Source organism: Ursus arctos, unplaced genomic scaffold (assembly GCF_023065955.2).
Source record: "Ursus arctos isolate Adak ecotype North America unplaced genomic scaffold, UrsArc2.0 scaffold_14, whole genome shotgun sequence".
Lineage (NCBI taxonomy): Eukaryota > Metazoa > Chordata > Mammalia > Carnivora > Ursidae > Ursus > Ursus arctos.
In genome coordinates, this window is record NW_026622808.1 from 19,463,825 (window position 1) to 19,484,047 (window position 20,223).

Consider the following 20,223-nt stretch of genomic DNA (forward strand, 5'->3'; position numbering starts at 1 on the left):
CCTGGGCCTGGGGGGTGTTCCCAGGACTCCAGATTCTCAGTGGTAAATCAGGGTGCCTTGGGAGGATGACCTTATTGGGGCTGGTGGCCACAGGTCTCCCCAGTGCTCTCATCATCACTAGGAAACCTTGAGAAGGGCTGCCTGGTGGGATCCCATGCTGTCCCCAGCCTGGGCAAAGGCTTCTGGGTAGTGCAGAGGTGCTTGGATATACTCTGGTCACCTCCAACCTTCATGGCCTCTGAGGCTTATTCCAGCCATCGGGGGCAGGTGGCCCTGTGAAGATTTAACAGGCTTGGGGGCAGGTCAGAGGGCAGGGGATGAAGTCTCTCTTGAGACCCACCCATTAGGAAGACATGTAGGCCCCAGAGTCATCCCTGGAGCCCCATCTCTGGTGCTTTTGCGACACTCCACCGTGGGGGGGGCTCCACACCAGTCCATCGCAGCTGTCGTTGGCCGCACCTCTGTAGCTTGGCCCAGTCTGTTGCTGCCTGGGCCCCAGGTGGCCCTGCCTGTGCCTCCATGTGCTTCCCGCTGCCCTGGGTTCCCCAGTCCAGAGTGATGGGTAGCTCCGGCCCACACATGCCTCCATGACCCAGGGAGCATAGGACCCTGGCCCCCCAGGCTGCCTACATGTAGCTGTCAGGTGAGTCCTCTGCGTAGGTCTGGGTTCTGGCTCCTACTCAGATGATCTCTGCAGCCAGACGATCCCCATCTGGGGATCTTCCAGCCAGAACTTTAACGTGTCAGAGAAAAGTAGGTCTGCCTCCAGGTTTGAAGCCAGCGTGGGGCGTGATGCCCTGCAGGTTGCCCAGGCCCAGACCTTTGGCCCCAGCCCCCTGGGTGGAAGCATCCCTTCCTCCTATACTCTGGAAGGAGCCTGTGGGGAACGGAGCCTCAGGACAGAGACTGGCCACGATTCCTGTTCAGAGCAGGTCCCTTTGCCCACCGAGTGTTCCCCCGAGTGAGCTGGGCAGGTGAGCCACCAGAAGGGGCAGCAGAGTTGACGCTGCGCATTGAGCCTCTGCTGGTCAGCCATGAAAGGAGAGAAAGAAGCACTCTTTTGCGGCAGTTCCTCAGCCTTCCAACAGCCGTTTTCCTGAGGGTGCAAGGGGCAGGGTCTGAAGGCGTCATGGTACCTGCGTCTTGCAGGTGTGGTTCCTCCGATGTCACATCCCATGTGACACACATACAGGCCTGGGACCTTCCCTTCTAGCTGGGCATACCCTGCCTGTTCTTGCCTGCACGAACTGAACCTAACCCCGTGTGCAGGGGGTCTCCTGCAGGGGGTCTCCCGGGGACCCGGTTCCCTGACAGCCCTGGGCCTGCGAGTGAGTGTGCGTGCCCTGTGTCTGTCTGCCTGGGTGTCCCATGTTGGTTGCCAGTGGGAAATGCTTAGGGGCAAGGTGGAGTTGGGTCGCCTGGCTTCGGGCTGGAGGTGTCCCTGCCCTGGTCCCTCTTCCTTCCTGGGGACAAGGGCACTGGCCGCTGCACAGGGGTGGGCCGGGCGGGGCGGCAGGCTTTGTCCTCTGAGCAGCACCCTCCCCCCCAGGTGATCCGCAGGGGCTGGCTGACCATCAACAACATCAGCCTGATGAAGGGCGGCTCCAAGGAGTACTGGTTTGTGCTGACTGCGGAGTCTCTATCCTGGTACAAGGATGAGGAGGTGAGTGGCTGGGGGGCAAGACAGTGCGACTAGGATGGGGGGTGCTTACTTTGGTTCATCAAGAAAGGCTCCCTGAGCGCCACCAGTATCCCGGAGCTCCCGCAGAGAACGGTAATGGCCAGGCTGCATATCCTGACTCTCAAGGCCCCCTAGGGGTCCCGGATGGCAGCTTCTCCTCCAGGCAGGAAGGAAGATGGGGGAGTGGAGCCCTCAGCAGGCTAGGAACTGACCCCAGCCTCCAAAGTCACAGTGAGGCATCCCTGGCTCTCAGAGGGGGCAGGGCCCGAGGTCAGGGACTCAGGCTCACAGCCGGGCTGCTGAGGTGCTGGGGTTCCAACATCTACAACCTGCAAGGGCTCAGCCAGGCCCTTAGCCTCTTTAGGCCTCCGTTTCCCCATCTGTGAAGTGGGGCTGAATGGCCCCTGTGACGGGCCTAGCTATAGTGTCTGTCTTTCGAGTGGTCCACATGTGCTTGTCCTTATCCAAAGGCCGTGTGGAGGCCTCTGGGAACAGCGCCGGGAGCACTGACCACGGGGAGTGGCCTGCATGCCGCCTCACACTGCGTCATACTGCAGTCTCCATGACCTCGTGGGCAAGGTCTGCGAGTCCGGGGGTAGCCTCCAGCAGCGCCACTGTCTGGGTCCCTTTGCCTCTGCACAGGCCCATCCTCCCGTCCTGAGTGGCCCATCGCTTTGCTTCCTTCCCTTAACAACATGGTCGCGGCTTAGTGGCCCTGGAATGATGTCGCCCCAGGGTGACTGCCTGTTGCTGCTCTGTTGTGGGCTGGCTTTGCTTCTGAGGGTCACCAGCGAGGGTCACTGTGTTTCTCTCATTTTCCTGGGCCTACTGGCTCTCCCCATTGGCTGGGGTGATGTTAGGTGTCTGTGACAAGAGGCCCAAAGCGAAGACAGTGACGAAGACAGCAGTCTGTTTCTTTCCCGTGTCCGGGTGAGCTTGTCAGGCTTGTGCTGTGAGGCTGTCCCGGGCCCAAGCTCTGCCTTCCCCATTGTCACCTTAACATGTGGCTCCCCATCGAGGTCCCAGATCCCCTGTGCCCATCACATGTGGCCTCTAGCAGCTTGAAGAGGGAAAGAAGGGCCTGACGAGGAAGGTACATGCATCGCTCTGCTCACAGCCCTGACCAGAATCTAGTCACGTGGCCACTGTGTGTCCTGCCCACCAGGGATGGCACAGCTCATGTGCCTTGTGCCAGGCTTGCAGGCTTGGAGAGCCCACCATGGCCACATTTTGCTTAGGAAATCCTTGTACTCCATTTGTGGGTGAGGAATCGGGTCCCAAGCAGTGACTTGCCCTGTGTCACAGAGCGGGGAAGGGTCCCTGTCCTGAGAGACGCCTCAGCCCTGGCCTGGACCACTCCCTCAGGGCCCAGGCCAGACACGCTTCCTCTGAGAGGAGGGTGTTTAGGGGTGAGATGGCATCATCCCACTCAACACCAGGTCAGAGATTCATCCTGGAACCTTCCAGGAGCGTCGGGAACCCCGAGACTCCTGAAGGACCCTGTGTGGCCGCCATTTCTAAACCGGGGGAGGGCGTGTCCAGGGCCACAGAACGTCACGGGGTTGGGACATAGAGGGAGGGCGCCCCTGAAGGAACCCTCGTGGTCGGAGCAGGGAGCAGCTTCTCAAAATGGCCGGGGCGAGGGCGGGTGGGGATGACGCTTTCGCATTTTCTCCCTCCTTCCACCCCCGTGGTCTGAAACCCAGTCTGCTGTGGTACATCAGCTGCCAGGCTGGCCAAGGGCGGTCTCCACCTTGGGCCCCGGCCTCTCCGCCCAGGGTGGGAGTGCCGGGCTTGGCCACAGCCTTGGGCAGCTGTAGAGGGACTTGTGGGCCCAAACCCCGTCCTCGCAGTCCCCCGCCAGTCCAGTTTTCAGAGCTGCTCCTCGCAGTGTGGGAGAGGCTGCTTGGTTTTGCCCTCGTGCGGGGGTCGAGAGCGGGAGCCGCAGACCCTCCGGTGGGCCCAGAGCAGAGGCACGGAAGCGCCGGGCGGGAGGAGGGGGAGCGGCCGCCGGCAGTGACGAGAACCAGCAGGCCCGGGAGAGGGGCCCTGTGTGCACCCCAGACACAAAGCAGGCTCAGGTCGGGAAAGGCAGGGGCTGGATCCCCGCGGAGCCGGGACCCGCAGAGTCGCACACGTGGCAGCTTCCCCCTGAACTTGAGGCCACCTTGTCAGAGACTCCTCAGAGAGGCAACGCGTATTCCTTTATTTTGAAAAACCTCCGAGAGGAAGCAGTTACAGTGCAGGGTAGGAACGGGGGACCGATCCGCCAGAGCCCCCCACCCCTCCATGGACGGCAGGCTCCCTCTGCCTCTCCCTGGCACCTCATCTCCCACCCAGGCCCTTCTCGACTTCCCAGTCTTTTGTCCAAGTCCCCACCGCGGTGGGAAGCAGGGCGCTGGGCGACCACACTCACCTCCGGGTCCGCCTCGCGGTGGAGATGGCAGCGGGTGTGGGGGTGCCGGTCCTGACGCGCCGCTCGCCCGAGCCCAGCCTAACCAATGTGCAGACTACTGTACACATTCAGAGCCCCCTGAACAGGTAGTCTGAACACTGGGTTGGCGGGGCCGGCTGTCCATCCTGCAGCCCCCCCCCCGCCCCCGGGGCGAGTAGGGCCGCCGCGCCCTGGCCCCTCCGAGCAGGCGAGGAGGCCCCTGCCTGCGCCGATCCGCTTTGTCTCTTCTGACGTGGCACGACTGGGGCCGGCTCGCATCTGGAGAAAGTTGTGGGTTTGCAGGAAATCCTAAGGAGGGGGTTGGGGAGCGGGTGGGCGTGGGCGGGAGGGAGGGTTTGGGTCCGTGGCCTCTGTGTGCCGGCGGAGGTCTCTTTGGGGGTCGGGTGGGGGCGGGGTGCACGCACGCCTCCGTGTCTCTGTGTGTGTTTGTGTTCTGTGTGTGCGTGTCAGCAGCATCAGGAAGGCAGCCGCCGCGCTCTGGGCGGAATCACACTATAAACAGTTCCAGATGTGGCGTCTCGCTCCGGGCCCAGAAGGACTGTGACTCAGTTACTTGGCCTGGCTGGCTGGCTGGAAGCTTCCTGCCTCCTAACACAGCAGGGTGGGGGCAGCCAAGGCCCTTCCACCATCTTCCGGGCGGGGAACCCCTGCCCGGGCCCCTTCTAAAGCCCCCAAGACTTTAGCAGGTTGGTGGGGCCCTGGGCCTTACCTGGAGCCTTTCTTTGCCACGCTCCGCCCTTGGACTCCCAGAATGCAGCATGAACGGAGGTTTCCCACCTCCGTGGCCCCCGGCCCTCTTTTCTGCCCCTCACTGCAGCTCGGCCGGAAGGAGCACTCTGCCCTGCTTCCTCCTCTGCCAGAGCCCAGTGAATGGACTCTAGAGCCGTTAAGAGTGAGAGACAGACGCACAGAAGAAAACCCTAGTGCCTCATCCACTCGCCTTAATCCTCACCTCGCACAAGGAGCGCAGGACTCCTGTCTGCCTTTGATGGATGAGGAAACTGAGGCAGAAAGGGACAGTGGCTTGCTCAAGAGCACATGGCCAGTGAGGGGCAGAGCCCATCTGAGCTCCTAGGGCTGCAGGGCCGAGCCCATGCGCCAAGGCTGCTGCTCACACCTGCCTCTGTTTCTGTCCTGAAATTTGGAGCCAGCCCCCACCTGCCAGGGAGCCCCTGGCCCCCTTCCCCTTGAGCACTGTAGCTGCTCTGGAATTTGGAGGCAGCAGCCATGTTGGGCTTTTTCTGGGGTCTTCTGGTACATAGGGACAAAACAGGTGAAAAAAAGTGAACTCTCCCTGGTGAGGGGGAAGGGGTCACCTCTCCCAAGATGCCCGGATGTAAAAGGAAGGGTAGTGGGCAAAACCTGGCTTTGGGGCACATGGACCTGGCTTCTGAAGTCCCATTATGGCCCACTCCCCCTGGTATGTGCCCTGAGCAGCTACCTTCCCTCTCTGAGCGCAGTGCTTCCTGGGCAGGGACAGGGAAGGTCTGGAGCAGCTGTGGGTCATGTGGGCATGGGAGCCAGGGCATCCTGATAGACCCTGATGCTGTTCTCTGGTTTCCTGATGTAGAAAACTCATTAATGGACCCCCCCAGGTTACCCCATGGGGAGGTCTAAGATGATGCCCATGCAGGGGCCCAGCCCCACACTGGGGGTACAGTAGGTGCTTAGCCACCGTCGCTGAGTAAACATTGGCTTCTGTGACACACATCCGCTCTGAGCTGCTTCCCCAGCAGTCATCAGGACTGAGTGCCGGGCACTCAGTGGGCACTTCCTGAACAGGGCTGCCCTTAGGAAGTGAATGACACTTCTCTGGCTTTGGAACTCAAGTATCACCTCGAGGGGGCTCACTTTCCAGCTCCCGGGAACATCTGAAGCTGGTGAATTTTAAATCCCAGCCCCACCCCTGAATCGTTGCCTGCCCCGCTTTGCCTCAGTCTCCCCTCTCTGTAAAATGGGATCACAGTGGTGAGGATACAGGTTCAGTTATAGGCTCATTGTGAAGATGTAGTAGTTAACAGTTTCGTTCATGCAAGCTGGTGGAGAAGGGGTTGGATTCTGGGTAGACTGAAAACTGGCCAATGTTGAGTATCCGCGGTGTGTCAGCAGTGAACCAAAGCAACAGGAGTGCCCGGCCTTGAGGAACTGACAGATCAGGCCGGGTGACAGACGGTAGCCTAAGTCCATGAGCAAGATACTGTGATGTGTCCTGTTACATGAGGGGAAGTACCAAGAGGAGGAGGAGGATGGGGCGGGGGCGAGAGAGAGAGTGTGAGAGTGTGTGCGTGTGTGTGTGTGTGTGTGTGTGTGTGTGTGTGCACGCGTGCACGTGCAGGGTAGGGACAGGGCAGGCCTCTCCAGGAGAGTCCCCTTTGCCCAGAAACCTGAAGGGCGCACGTGGGAGCCATGTGGTCATTGGGAGGAAGAGCATTCCAGCAAAGGCCCTGGGGTGACATCCAGCCCAGGGCATCCTCAGATCCTCAGTACAGTCCATGGTGACCCCTCCCCTTCCACCCTCAGGAGAAGGAGAAGAAGTACATGCTGCCTCTGGACAACCTTAAAATCCGCGATGTGGAGAAAGGCTTCATGTCCAACAAGCACGTCTTCGCCATCTTCAACACGGAGCAGAGGTGAGGGCCCACTGGGCTGAGGTCACTAGCCTCGTTCGGTCATTCAGCATCCACTGAGCGCTTTCTGCATAAAGTCCCTGCCCTGGAGTCTCATGTTCTAGAAAGGGAATCAAGTAAAAAGCAGAAACCTGCCATGGGGGTGCTTCCAGCGTGTGGTCAGGGAAGATCTCTCTGGGCAGAGACATGAAGTGATGCGGGAGCCATAGCAGGTTCTGAGCAGAAGAGGGACCGGCCCTGGCTCGGGTGCTCACGGGCTCCCCCTGGTGGCTATGGGGGGAACAGGGGTCAGGGCCAGATCTGGGAGACCAGGGCTGATTGAATGGCATCCGTCCAGGGGGAACGGATATTGGGGTGCGGGGCCCAGGCCGGGTGGGGCTGAGGACTTAGAGGAGGAGGCAGCCTCTTCTGAGAGTCAGAGCTGAGCAAACCCCTGGATGCAGGTGCAAGAGAAGAAGGCGTTTCCTGGGGACCCTGAGCACCCACAGGGACCGAGCTGCCCTCGCCGAGATGGGGAAGGCAGAGGCAGAGTAGGCTTGGTGACGGTCAGGGACTGGGTTTGGGCCACACGGAGGGAGAGGGACGTGTGAGACACCACACTGGGGAGTCAGGGAGGCAGCTGTGCAGATATAAGAATCTGGTGTTCTGGAACGAGCTCCAGTCGGTGTGAACTGGGGCGTTGTTACTGCATGGCAGTGTTCAAAGTCCTAGATGGGGTGAGACCCCTGGGTGAGTGTAGACAGAGAAGAGAAGGGCCCAGGAGGCCCTTGGTGAATCGACCCATTGGGGGGAGACATTAGCAAAAACAAAGATGCTTTTCTCAGCGTGAGAAGAGGCCCAGCTCTGGCAGGAGGTCCGAGAGCAGGAGGAAGGGCTGAGTGTGGACACAGGACTCCCACATGCCCTCACCCAGGAACCAGGGAGCACCTAAGTCAGGGGCTGGCTGTCAGCCAAGGTCTGGTGGTTTTTCATGACTGACCAGGAGGCACCGACATCCTCCCTGCTGCCCCAGGACCACCTTTCCTGCTGCCCATCACTCCCACACTCCCAACGGTTCGAGGCAAGCCTCATGTCACATTTGGTGTAAGAATAGCTCAGTCCCGGTTTGTTCTGGGCTGGCCTAAAGCTTTGGGGCCCACTTTGGCCATCAGCTGGCTCCAAAAACCTTTGTATCCCTTCGGCTCCTCCCTCTGCACCCCCCACCTCCCCTGCCTAAGAAGCCTGTGGGAGAACCTGGCTTTTGTCCTGGGACAGGCCTGCTGGGAGGCTCTTCCTTTCTGCGCACAGGGCAGCTGTCCTGCCTCCCTGGCCCCTGATCCCCTGTGCAAGGCGGTGAAGATCATACCTAATGTAGCATTTAGGAGTGAGCTCAGGAAAGCCAGAATAATAGTCATGGAAACAAGACAGAAGTTTGGGTTTTCTATGGCTTTACTATCCAGGGCAGGTGGGGCAACTCCACAGGCATCCAGGCTCAGGTGCTCCTACTCCTAAGCCTTCCTCCTTCTCTTCCAAGATGGCTGCCCAGGGTCCAGCATCACGATGTTCCAGGCAGTACTAGGGAGGAGGAGAAGGAGCAACAAAGGCGTGCCTCCCACTCGCTAAAATTCCTTCCTGAAGTCCGAGGGCAGCCCTCACAGACGGCTAGCCAGCTGTGGCTCCGTCACGAGGCCGTGACTAACCTCAGACTCACACAGAAGCTCTGGGATGACTTGGCCGTTTTGAGTGCACCTGCTTGTGGGACAGGATGGCGTGTGTGCGGCACAGATCCTGGCCTACGGAACACCGTCCGTAAATGCCATCCATAAATAGTGTCCATCCGCTTTTCCCCCAGCCTGTGGCTCTGCGCCTGCCTTCTGCTCGCAGACCCCCATTTGCCCAGCAGCTCACGTGCCTTGGCGGGGAGTCTCAGTCCTGTCCTTGGACAGCTGCATAGCCCTCCATCCCCCCAGCCCAGCCCCCAGGAATCGGGGCACATTCTAGACCTTCACTATCCAATGCAGTAGCCAGCGGCTGGTCTCACTTAGCGATTTAAATGTAAATTGACTGAAATAAAATGCAACCTAAATTAACTTCCTTCGTGACCCTAGCCCTATTCGCGCTGCTCACAGAGAACCCTCCTTTGCTCTTTGCTACCACGGCCAACAGCAGCAGTTGAGAACGATTCTGCCATCATGGAATGTTCTCGGGGACAACTTTGCTATAGCCTCCCTGAGAACACCTTGATGGGAGCTGCCCAACCAGGGGTGTTGAGGGACACCTGCCCGCTTCTGAGAGTATCTTTGGCAGCCTTTGGCCCCCACAGGAGAACATAAGAGAGGAGCAGTTCCCAGAGAAAAGAGAGGTGTCTACTGAACCCACAAAAACCAAACCCCACGGATGCTGCTAGATGCAGATGCTCGCTGAGCATGTGCTCTGCCCTTGGCACGGTTCTGGGTGCTGTAGGCATGGACTTGGTCCTCCATCAGCCCAGCAGGGTGTAGGTGCTACTGCCATCCCGGGGCCTCAGTTGTGCCTGGGTCAGGTGTGAGTCCCCGCCTGTCAGACCGCAGAGCCCACGCTACGGCTCCTGCGCTCGCCAGGCCCGTGGGCAGAGTCAAGAACGTGCCTCTTCCTCTCACTGTAGGAATGTCTACAAGGACCTTCGGCAGATCGAGCTGGCCTGTGACTCCCAGGAGGATGTGGACAGCTGGAAGGCCTCGTTCCTCCGAGCCGGGGTCTACCCCGAGAAGGACCAGGTGAGGAGCTGCCCTGCCCGGCCGACGCATCTTGGACTGAGCTGACTCCTCCTGGGAGAGGAAGGGGTCTAGCGTCTTGCTGGGTGGGTCATTTCTAGGCACGTAGCCTGTACTCTCTTGAGCAAACAAAGGAGAAAGGGGGAGAGGGTTTTGCCATCAGGGCACAGAAGGTTTTCCAACCAAAGCCAAGGCCAGGGAGATACATGGCTTGAGATCTCATCTTTCTTGTTCCCTCTGCTCCTCCTGTCCTTGAGGTGGAGTGAACGTGGCTGCCCTCGGCCCCCAAATTAACATGTTCCAGTCCCTAGGTGAGAGGGTCAAATCACCTTGGGCCGTGGTCACCCCAGGTCCAGGCAGCTGAGGCCAGGGGCAGGCAGGGGCATCCCCAGAAAGCCAGTGGTAGGCAGGAAGGGGGGCTCCCCACGCTCGCCTCAGGTCACGGTCACCCCTCACCGTCTGCTGTCTCCCCCTGCAGGCAGAAAACGAGGATGGAGTCCAGGAGAACACCTTCTCCATGGACCCGCAGCTCGAGCGGCAGGTGGAGACCATTCGCAACCTGGTGGACTCCTATGTGGCCATCATCAACAAGTCCATCCGCGACCTCATGCCAAAGACCATCATGCACCTCATGATCAACAACGTGAGTGCCCGGCCCGCTAGGGGCTGCCCGTCTCTGGGGGAAGGGGCCGGGGCAGCCACACCCAGATTTGGCCTGGACACAGTTTGGTTTGTTTTTTAAAGCTTTTATGTTTTTATTTGAAAGAGTGTGAGAGAGGGAGGGAGAGCATGAGTGGGGGGGGGCAGAGGGAGAAGCAGACTCCCCACTGAGCAACTAGCGCGATGCAGGACTTGATATCAGCACCCTGGGATCATGACCTGAGCCGAAGGCAGACGCCCAACCGACTGAGCCAGCCAGGCGCCCCCACACAGTATAAAATGTAAAATTAGAGTGAGTCACTACCTTTTTAACATCAGAATCAGGATTCTCAGCCTCTCTTGGGAAATTGGAAGGTGCAGGCCACATGCGGCTCACTCCATTTACTTAGGTACTTGAAGCTAGGAGAGGGACCGCTGTCATCTCCATTTTATAGACAGGACGAGGCCCAGCAAGGTCAACAAACCTGCCCTGAGTCACTCAGGGGAGGTGGAATTAAAACCCAGACTGAGTATGTCCCTAACCGTGGCCTCCTGTTGGCCTGCAGCCCAGCCCACCTTCCCTCGGGGGCATTACCTGCCTCCCCCAGGGCTCCCGAGACGCTTGGGGCTTTGGGCTCCTCTTTGCCGAAATGCAGCTGTGCTAACGTCTCTGGCTCTAGGTTGCTGGGAGGGTGCGGGGACTCCTGCCTCAGGCCTTGAGCTCAGCTAGGCACTCAGGAATCTGTGTAGACCGGGTTTGGTTTATGTCGTGCCTATAAAAGCTCTCCGTGTAACAAGCAAAAATCCCAAACCCCTTCTTCCTCGCTGTTCTTCTCGAGCTCCTTGGGGCGAGAACTGTTTCGTGGTGTGCTGCTGTGTTCTTCGCATATAAATGGGGTTTCTCATATACTTGCTGCTGCCGCTCTGAAATTTAAAATGCATATGTGGTTTGGCCTCAAAGTTCTGTTGGCAGGAATTTTCCCCACAGAGACCTTTGCCCATATTCCAGTTGAGCACATACGTGCTTAGTTTTTTAGCATTGTTGTGTAGTGGCCAAAGATTGGAAATCTGTATCCCCTTAGGAGAATCCATGTAATTTATAGGCATTCTAGCAAAAAGCAGCAGCAGCGGGGGTCTCCAGGTTGATAATAACTCTCACTCACAAAGTGGAAAACAATGGAGCATAACAGAATGTAAGGAGGGCTCCATTTGTCTGAAAGGGGAGGGAAAAGAAACTCTCAAGCATGGTCATTTTTGCAGATGCTGAAAGTTCGTCTGGGAAAAGTCAACATCTGTTCTTAAAAAAGACAATGGTAGAAGGAGTGTTCTGTTATGAGCCTGCATGTTTCAGTCTCAGAACCACTCTTGCCCTGAATGGGGAAGCTCCAGAGGCATCCCCTCCAAAATGAAGAACAAGTTGGCCATCTCCACTTGTGTTTAAAATTTTCCTGAGGGGCGCCTGGGTGGCTCAGTCGGTTGAGTGTCCGACTCTTGATTTCAACTCAGGTCATGATCTCAGGGTCCTGGGATCTAGTCCCACATCAGTCTCCGTGCTTAGCGGGGAGTCTGCGGGATCTCTCTCCCTCTTCCTCTGCTCCTCCCCCTGCTTGCACGCAGTCTCTTTCCCTCTCTAAAATGAATAAATAAAAATCTTAAAACAAACAAGCAAACAAACTTTCTTGCAGAGCTACTAGCCAGTGCAGTTTGATCGGAAAAATCATTTAGAGGTGTGAAACACTGACAAAAAGTAGGAAAACTGGATCCTAGTTGGAGAAGCTCCTGGACACACGAACACGTACCTAGAAACTCCATAAAAGTAACTGGAAAAACTCCTGTATCCTGTTAGAGGTTTTAGGAAGGAACAAAGTATAAAATTAACAGAAACTATAATGAAAGTTAGTTTGAAGACAACAAATAAGAGGAAAAACAACAGTAAAAGAGGCAGGATTCAAGTTTAATAAGCGTCTTGTGGAATAGGCTGGAAGGACACGTGACGGGGCCCCCGACAGACGCGGCAGACAGCTGGGTAGAACGCTCACCCGCGTTTCCAACATCGTACACGTCGTACAGTAAAGCTAAAGACCAGACAGCCCACCGAGTGTGGCGGGTGCTTTTGCGCCAGTCGTTACGGCAGGTGTGGGGGACGCCCTGACCTCTCTGCCCCTTGCCCCCAGACAAAGGCCTTCATCCACCACGAGCTGCTGGCCTACCTGTACTCCTCAGCGGACCAGAGCAGCCTCATGGAGGAGTCGGCCGACCAGGCCCAGCGGCGGGACGACATGCTGCGCATGTACCATGCGCTCAAGGAGGCCCTCAACATCATCGGGGACATTAGCACCAGCACCGTGTCCACGCCTGTTCCCCCGCCCGTCGATGACACCTGGCTCCAGAGCACCACCAGCCACAGGTCCGAGCAGCCTGGGCACCTGTAGTGTGCGGAGGCTGCCGCCTGTGGGTCCCCGGTCCCCCACCACCACCGCCGTGTGTCCTGTCAGGGCCCGGCCCAGGGGCGAGTAGGGGGAAGGGGCCTGGTCACAGTGGGAGCTGCTACCTGGCCCGGGCCTGAAGCGACAAGTAGAAGGGTTGGGTGGAAGGCCCATCTGACTCCTGATGTTTTCCATTGGTTAAGCCCCAGTGGAAGCCCGAGAGGCCAGGGCAGGCAGGGGCCATGGGATCATCATCCTGGAGCACGGAGCACAGGCAAGAATGGCAGGTTGGGGAGGGTCTGCAGGAACAGCCGGAGGCCATGACTGGCCTATCCCTGGCCCCCCCCAACCACCTCAGAGCTGTTGGATGCAAATAAGATGCTGGCGTGGGCAATGCAGAGCATCAGACAGGGACACGCAACCAGTGACAGGGCAGGTATCCGGAGGAGAGAGGGTTGGTCAAGGGAATCTCCTAGAAGGTGCCGGCCCTGCTGAGGCCTCAAGGAGCCATGGAGTTCCTTAGGGAGAGGGCATAGTGGGTGCTCCGGCTCAGGGGAGCCTGTGGGGTGCCCAGGGCAGGGGCTTCAAGGCCCTGTAGCCTCTGGAGGCACTGGACTTGAGTCAGGGCTGGGTTCTGGAAGGATCTTTGGCTAATGAGGGTGGATTGGAGGAGGCAGGGAAGCGGCACCTCCCAGGGTGGTAGCCACTGCCAGCCTGCGCCACACCCTGGCCACCTTGGGTTTCCACAGCTATCCTGGCAAGGCTGGTGCTCCCCACCCCCTTCTCCGGCTCACACCCTCTCTTTCCTCCACAGCCCCACTCCACAGCGCCGACCCATGTCCAGCGTGCATCCCCCAGGCCGGCCCCCAGCAGTGAGAGGCCCGACCCCAGGGCCCCCTCTGATTCCGGTGCCAGTGGGGGCAGCAGCTTCCTTTGCCGCGCCCCCCATCCCGTCCAGGCCAGGACCCCAGAGCGTGTTTGCCAACAGTGACCCCTTCTCGGCCCCGCCTCAGATCCCGTCTCGGCCGGCTCGGATTCCACCCGGTATCCCGCCTGGAGTGCCCAGGTAAGGCTGGACTCCCCCTCACTGCCCACCACTAGAGCCACCAGCCCGCGCCCTGGGGCCTCTCCTTGAATCTATGGACTTTCCTTGTGCCCTGAGGGGAATAGAGTATTCACCCCTTTTGGGTGGTGTGAAGACTAAGGCCCAGAGCGGCCAACTTGCTTGCCCAAAGTCACAGAGTGGTGGGGAGTCAGGGTCACTCCAGGGCTCCCAGGCCTGTCCTCTGCCTGAGCGGGTGGCCCACCACACAGATTGGGACTCCTCACACGGGGCCCTTTCTGGTTTTGGCCTTTGTTTCCTTACTGAGGACACACACATGAGCCATCGCACACCCCTGCCCTGCCTCACTCCAGCCTGCAGGCCAGGCTGTTCTCCACACTTCTCCTGTGAGGAACCCAAGGTCTGGGGTGGGTGGGGACTCACCCGGAGTCACACAGCAAGCTCCTTCGTGGCACTCCGGCAGCCTTCAGAGCGTCGGGCATCTGGCAGCACCCTGGGGCGGGGGTCGTGGGGCCTGGGTGCCCTCCCTGGTCCTACTTATGGCCTCACTGCCATCCCCCCCCCCCCCCGTCTGTCTTTATTCTCTTTGCAGCAGAAGACCCCCTGCTGCGCCCAGCCGGCCCACCATTATCCGCCCAGCCGAGCCATCCCTGCTCGACTAGGCCGCCGGGGGCGTGTTCTCAGGGGGTCTTCGCACACCCGCTGTGCAGGAGCTTCGGTGGTCTGGGCCCCTCCGCTGCCCCTGACCCTGTCATCCACGTGCCAGGACCAGGCTCCCTGTGGGCAGCCCCCTGACTCCTCCCTAACCTTGGCCCCCATCCCCAGCTGGACACAGCACTGAACAAGGGGCCCTGGAGCCCTGGGGCAGGGGTGGGAGCTGGGCCGTTGCACTTTGGGGGATGGAGCCACAGGGTAGCAGAGGAGGGAATGCGCTCTGGGCGCCATCTCGAATGAGGATTCAGGCTGGGGCCGGGCTGGGCGGGGGACTCACCCAGGGCTTCTCTGGCCAGGAAAGCCTGAGAAGACCAGGCCTTCTGGAAACTGGGGCACCAGGAGTGCCTGTACCCCCCAGCCCTTCCTGGGGCCCAAGGAGCATGTCCATTTCTCAGCAGCGGGAGCTCCAGGCAGTGAGCCAGGCCCAGCAGGCCCCACGCTGCCCGCCCTGCGAGTTGTAAATATTCCTTCCTTGGCCGTATTAACCACACGGCCGAGCCTCGGCTGCCAGAGGTGCCTTCGCCGGGTCTGGAAGCCTCTGTCCTGCCGGCCTTGCTCTCTCCTCCCTGGGTCCCCTCCTCCTCCTAGGTCCCCAGGGTGGCTCCGGCTCAGGGCTGAGTGAGTGGGGAGGCTTTGAGGGGCTCCTGACTCCCACCCAGGCCTCCCCGACGGGGTGGGCCCCAGGTGGCCCGTCGCTGAGCAGACCCTGCTCGCTCCTTGCTCAGTTTGACCACTGTAAGTGCCTGCACTCTGTATCCTATTAATAAACTAAAATAAAGGGAAGAAGCTTCTGGTGGCTGCTGTGTGGGCCTTTTGTGTTGGCGTTCAGGCTGAGAACGTGGACTGATCACCTTCCCCTGGCAGGCCTCCGACAAGGACCCCATCTCCCCTCCACCATGGGCGCGCTCACACCCTGCTCCTGGGACTCTCCTCTTAGGGAGAGTTCACTTCTTCCAGAGGCAGCCGTGCTCTAGAGGGAAAATCTCTTGCTTTTCTTAACATGTCAGGCGTGGGGACAAATGTTCGCCACTCCCCTTCCACACATACTAACCCAGAGGCCTGGCTGCAGCCCCTGACACAGGCCTGGGGTGGGCGGCAGAATCCCACAGGGGAGAGGGAATCCCGGCCCTCCACCCCAGATTGCCGTGGTCAGGGCCCCCTCCCCACCACTGTAGTCCTAAGGACTCTGCCCAGGTGCAAGGCCTTCTGGCCCAGCCCGGGTCACAGTTAAACTTTGCTTTCTGATTTTTCTCTTGTGCCCAGGCGACCACCTCCATCGGCTCCCGCCCGGCCTTTCTTCTGAGCTTCGTGGGAGACCCCTCCCGCCTGCCTGGTTTGCCCCCTTGGGGGCAGGTCTGTCCCGGCTGGTGTCCCTGAGCCCCAGTCACCAGGCTCTGTGATTTTCTGACCATAATTTATTGACTCCAGTGCCCAGGCCAGACCGCCCTTTGTTCCGTGAGGCTCCTGCACAAGCTTTGGCTGGGTCACCCCTCAGCCCTGCCCGGGGCCTCTGCAGAGAGAGCAGGAGGGGCGGGTGGTCATGCAGCCCGCCACTCCTAGAGTTCTGTTACCAGACCTCGCATCGAGCCCACCCCGCGCTGGGCTGAGGGGCTGAGCTCCTTCCTCTCAATAAAGTGACTGTCCTCGCAAGAACACTGCAGCCGTGTCTCCTTCCCGGCCCCTGGCATAAGCAGGCCACCCCCAGCCTGGGAGCCGCCCCCAGCAGCAGCAACAGGCCTCTGGTGGGGTGACAAGGAGACAAAAGCATGGGGTCCCACAAGCAGCAAGCCCCCTCCCACTGGACCCTGGCTCAGAAGGCCAGGAGGGAAGGGGAAAGAGAGTTTGCTTCCTGGGCCCCATCCCACACCAAGCAGTGCCAGTGCAGGCTGGGACTTGGGCTAAGGCACACACATTTACAGGAGGGGACACGGAAAAGGGCCAGAATATCCAAGGGTCTCGTTCAAATGCTGCAGTGCCCTCCCCCCCCAATGCACAATTTCCAGGAAAGCAGGTGCAGTCTCTGAGCTGTCCCTCCTGGAGGGCCCAGGCCTACCAGCCAAGCCAACAAATGTTTCCAGCCTGGCCCCTGGCAGGGAGGAGATACACGAGGGCCATACCTCGGGCCGTGACTGCGTGGTCTCCCCTCCCATAAGAAACTTAAGTTTGGGGAAACGACCCCCATATCTCACACACATGTGCCCTGCTGCCCCTCCTTTCCGTGTTCTTCCTTCTGGGGCTACGTAGGCACAGGGCGCTTGTCCTGGAAGAAGCGCTTGAGCGTGCAGACCTGGAGCACGGCCACCAGCAGCAGCACGGCCACGTTCACAGCAGACCAGAAGTTGACCCGCTCCAGGTTGCCCTCCTGCAGGTTGCGGTCACGTGCGTCAAAGGCCCGCAGTAGCGTCAGCATCTGGATGCTGCGCTCCAGCCTGGTCTTCATGGTCTCAATGGACTCCTGCGGAGCAGAGAGGGGGGCAGGGTCAGGCCTCCACCCTTCAGGGAGCAGGGACCCATAAAACTGGGGGAATGGGGTGAGCCTATGTTTTGGGAGGAGATTGCTGAGAGGAGACTCTGTGGCCAGGCTGCCTGAGTCTAAATTCCTCTGTGCTGACTGGCTGGGTGGCCTTGGGCAAGTTAATTAACCTCTCTGGGCCTCAGTTTCCTCCGGATTGCAGTGAGAATTGAATGCCTAAATAAGTATAAAAAATGTACTTACTAGTAGTTAACAGCACAGTTGCTAATATTGGATCTGTCAGTTACTGTGTGGCCTTAGGAAAGTTACTTAGGCATCCTATGCCTCAGTTAAAATGGGGCATTGGGAGCACAGTCCCTACCTCATATGGAGATTTCATGAGTTAGTTAAGCCCTGGAAATTCCTACACCTAGAAATGTGCTATTATTTTAACTGTGAGTGGCTACTTTTCTAACTAAGGTGGGGGTACCTGGCCGGCTGGGTCAGGCAGATGAGGACCCCAGTCAGGGTGCAAGAATAGGGGAGCACTGTTGCCCAAAGCCAGAGATTTGGGACGAGTGGCCCCAGCTCAGCCTGGGCGTACCTTGATGTCCTCCATCTTGACATCCAGCATCTCCTCGGGCTCCACAGCCTCTGCCCAGCCCTCGACCTCCTCGTCATCCTGCAGGCTGTCGAAAATGAGTTCGAAGAACACCAGCTTCTCAGAGATTGTGCTGAAGGAGTTGTCAAAGCACAGCTTGTAGTCCCCAGCCTCCGTGGGCTCCACCCTGGGAGGAAGACACAGACATACATGACCCAGAATGGCCCACTGGCCGGACTTCGAGAGGCAGGGAAGGTGGTTAGGTAACCTGAGGCCACTGGGGAGGGGCAGGGCTGAAACTAAACCCAGGCAGACAGTGGGACTTAACTCACGTGTGCACCCCATCTGCCTTGCGGGATTCGCTGACCAGCAGCACGCCCTGAGGGCTCTCCAGCGTGAAATCCACATCCAGTCCAGCACCTCCGATCACCTGGGGGTACAGGTAAGAGGGTGGAGGGCTAGGGGTAGGCGAAGGGCACCTGCCAGGGAAAGCCAGGGCTGGACCAACCCGCACAGACCCATCCAGGACGACCAGGGGCCTACCTGAGCGCTGACACCTACACCTGCAACCTGGTCCTGCCCCAACTGTCCCCCTGACCGCGCCCCTTGCCTTGGCTCAGTCTTCATTGATAGGACAGCTTTGGGTTTGTCTCTTTCGTCTGGTCATGCCCCAGTCGTAAGTCCCTGATCAACGTTTACCTGGCCACACCCCAAGTGAGGCGACAGGGCCCTGCTTTCCTTAACCCAGGCCCCGAAAAAGCCTCATGTTGACCACGCCCTTTCCAGTGGCGCATCTTGGCCACGCCCACCAGATCCCCCAGTCGGGCCGACTTTTGGCCACGCCCACTCGCGAGGTTCCTGCCCTGTGAGGGGAGCCCTCTTATAAACGATGGCCCCGCCCCCTCTGGCAGTCTCGCTCTAACCCCGCCTCCTGCCATTATTCCCACCCCCTCCGCTCCCACGCACCGCCCCGACCAGCTCCTGCACGCTCCTCCTAGCTCCGCCCCCGCGCTCATACGCACCGGCTCCTCCCCCTCCCTCTTTAACCCTGCCTCGTTTCAGCTGCTTGGCCACGCCCCCTCGCCCTGGCTCCGCTTGCTTGCGTGCTGCCCGACTCGGGACCCTCTACCTGGTACTCGGTCTCGAGGCTTGCGTTGGCCGGTGCAGACTGGTAGAAACACTGCTTCCTCCCCGCAGGCAGCAGGAACGTGAACTCGCCGTCCTGGATCGGCGGGGGCCCTGCCCCCTCCACCCCCACCGGCGGCAGTAGTAGCCACAGTGCCAAGGCTAGGGCCGCTCCGGCCGCCATCATCCGGGTCACCCTCCGGTCTGCTAAGAGGTCGCGGTTCCTTTAAGAGCTGGCCCTGCCCCCTCTGCTACTCGGCGGAGCTCATTGGCAGCCGCTTGTGTCGGTGGTGTGAAGCGAACCGAGAGGAAAAGTGAAGGGCCCCCTGAGAGCTTAGCTGCCCGAATGAATGCCTGCTACGTCTTAAAACACTCAACCTTCTGGAGACTTTTTTTCTGAGTAGCCACTAGCTCTAGTCTCAACAGATGGTGAGGAAAAGTTCAAAAATAAGCACTATGATGGTGCGTGTTTCTCAGGCAAAAGTTAAGACAACTAAGTCATAGGCGGGCCGGGACCTTCTAAGGCACCTCCCTGCGGTCTTCCCAGAGTACGCTGCGCGGTACGAACGTCTAGCGATCCAGTCTGGGTGAAGTGGTTGTAAGATAAATGCTGGGCGTGGACCCGTGCGCGACCCGTAGGGTTCACGCATAAAAAGATTCACTGGGGCGAGAAAGACTCGTGTTGATGTGGGTTTCGTGTTTCTTGTGCGTGGCTCCAGTTTCGTGGCCTCACCCTTTATTCCCTTTCCTCCTTAGAACCATCACTTTGGCAGTTTCGTTTGTAGTTGGTGATGGAACGACCACCCCATAGGGCGGCTGTGGGAATCGAGACGAAGCGTTGCCCGTGGCGCTCCGTTTTCTTTGCGTAGAGTCCGCAGAGGGGCATAGCCCACTCTGCAACCCAAAGGTCTCAGCCTCGGGGGGCCAGAAGATAAACAGAGTAATTGACGTGACCCAAGGTAGGAAGAATGACAGCCAAGTGCTAAAAGTCAGGAGAGCGTGGGCCTGGGAGCCACGAAGCCTAGTTCAAGCCACCCACGCCCACCCCACCACCGACCTTTGGGTTGAAATCATTTCGTTGGGCCTCCAGTGCCTCATCCGTAGGTTGGGGTGTTGCTTGTCCTACCTCATTGGGCTGTTGCGAAGATTGAGATAATGCTTGTTCAGCACTTGGCACATGTGGGCCCTCAGTATGTATTAATCTGCTATTTTCCAGGCTGATCGCCCACCACTAGGCAGCCCACCATGTAACCTCTTCTCCCTCAGTCTGGAGTATTTGGAGGCGACCACCCTCTGGGAAGATAGCTGGCAGATAAGCAAAGAAGTCACTGGAGAAATGGTCTCTTCTTGGTGATTCTGTCTAAACATAAGAAAAAATGTTTAGGTGGAAATTTTGAGTCTTTAAAGATAGGCCCTGGAGTGGTTGGCAGTTGGTGACAATTACTCTTCGAATACAGCTGGTGGCTGTCAGCTCTTTCCTGCTTTTGGAGAGCTTGGGGAAGTCACACCACCTTGTTATGTCAAAGTTTATGTGCAGTCACTGTTAGTGTTCCTTTTCACTCCCAAAGTTTTCTGACTGATTCAGACTCGCTGCTTGGATATTTTGAAGTGTGGAGAATGTGGATCTTTTTATTTATTTTTAATTAAAAAAAAAGAAATATATATATTTTAAAGATCCTTAAAAATATTTTATTTTGAGATTTTATTT

The 20,223-nt window shown here is 58.7% G+C and overlaps 2 protein-coding genes across 19 annotated transcripts in view; one reads left to right on the forward strand and one right to left on the reverse strand.

Annotated features, from left to right (window-relative positions):
- DNM2 (dynamin 2) overlaps positions 1–15,990 on the forward strand; it is an 82,517-nt gene extending 66,527 nt beyond the window's left edge. For 8 of the 17 annotated variants that reach the window (XM_044377937.3, XM_048226657.2, XM_026481406.4 and 5 more), the window contains 7 exons: positions 1,550–1,663; positions 6,657–6,766; positions 9,387–9,498; positions 9,974–10,138; positions 12,309–12,541; positions 13,375–13,626; positions 14,216–15,133. In XM_044377937.3, the coding sequence (XP_044233872.1) occupies positions 1,550–1,663; positions 6,657–6,766; positions 9,387–9,498; positions 9,974–10,138; positions 12,309–12,541; positions 13,375–13,626; positions 14,216–14,285 (1,056 nt within the window). In that variant the 3' untranslated portion in view covers positions 14,286–15,133. Of the gene's footprint in view, positions 1–1,549; positions 1,664–6,656; positions 6,767–9,386; positions 9,499–9,973; positions 10,139–12,308; positions 12,542–13,374; positions 13,627–14,215; positions 15,134–15,600 lie in introns of those variants that run through there. The other 9 variants (XM_026481409.4, XM_044377938.3, XM_048226658.2 and 6 more) reach the window with 2 other exon arrangements.
- On the reverse strand, positions 15,738–18,842 carry TMED1 (transmembrane p24 trafficking protein 1). 2 transcript variants are annotated; one of them, XM_026481413.4, is made up of 4 exons: positions 18,520–18,842; positions 17,723–17,820; positions 17,394–17,577; positions 15,738–16,792 (listed from the first exon to the last, which is right to left on the reverse strand). In XM_026481413.4, the coding sequence occupies exons 1-4, from the start codon at positions 18,700–18,702 to the stop codon at positions 16,574–16,576; spliced, it is 684 nt and encodes a 227-aa protein (XP_026337198.1). In that variant the 5' UTR covers positions 18,703–18,842; the 3' UTR covers positions 15,738–16,573. The 2 variants fall into 2 exon arrangements, with proteins under 2 accessions (XP_026337198.1, XP_057167508.1); XM_057311525.1 differs by lacking the exon at positions 18,520–18,842 and adding an exon at positions 17,934–18,172.
- Between the last annotated feature and the right edge of the window lie 1,381 nt (positions 18,843–20,223).

Bases quoted from the DNA above. Each gene is read 5' to 3' on its own strand.
- TMED1 (XM_026481413.4), bottom strand. From the start codon at position 18,702: ATGATGGCGGCCGGAGCGGCCCTAGCCTTGGCACTGTGGCTACTACTG. The intron at 17,578-17,722 runs GTGAGTTAAGTC...TCTTCCTCCCAG, and splicing joins AAGGCAGATGGGGTGCACAC to GGTGGAGCCCACGGAGGCTG. The intron at 16,793-17,393 runs GTACGCCCAGGC...TCTGCTCCGCAG, and splicing joins TCAAGATGGAGGACATCAAG to GAGTCCATTGAGACCATGAA.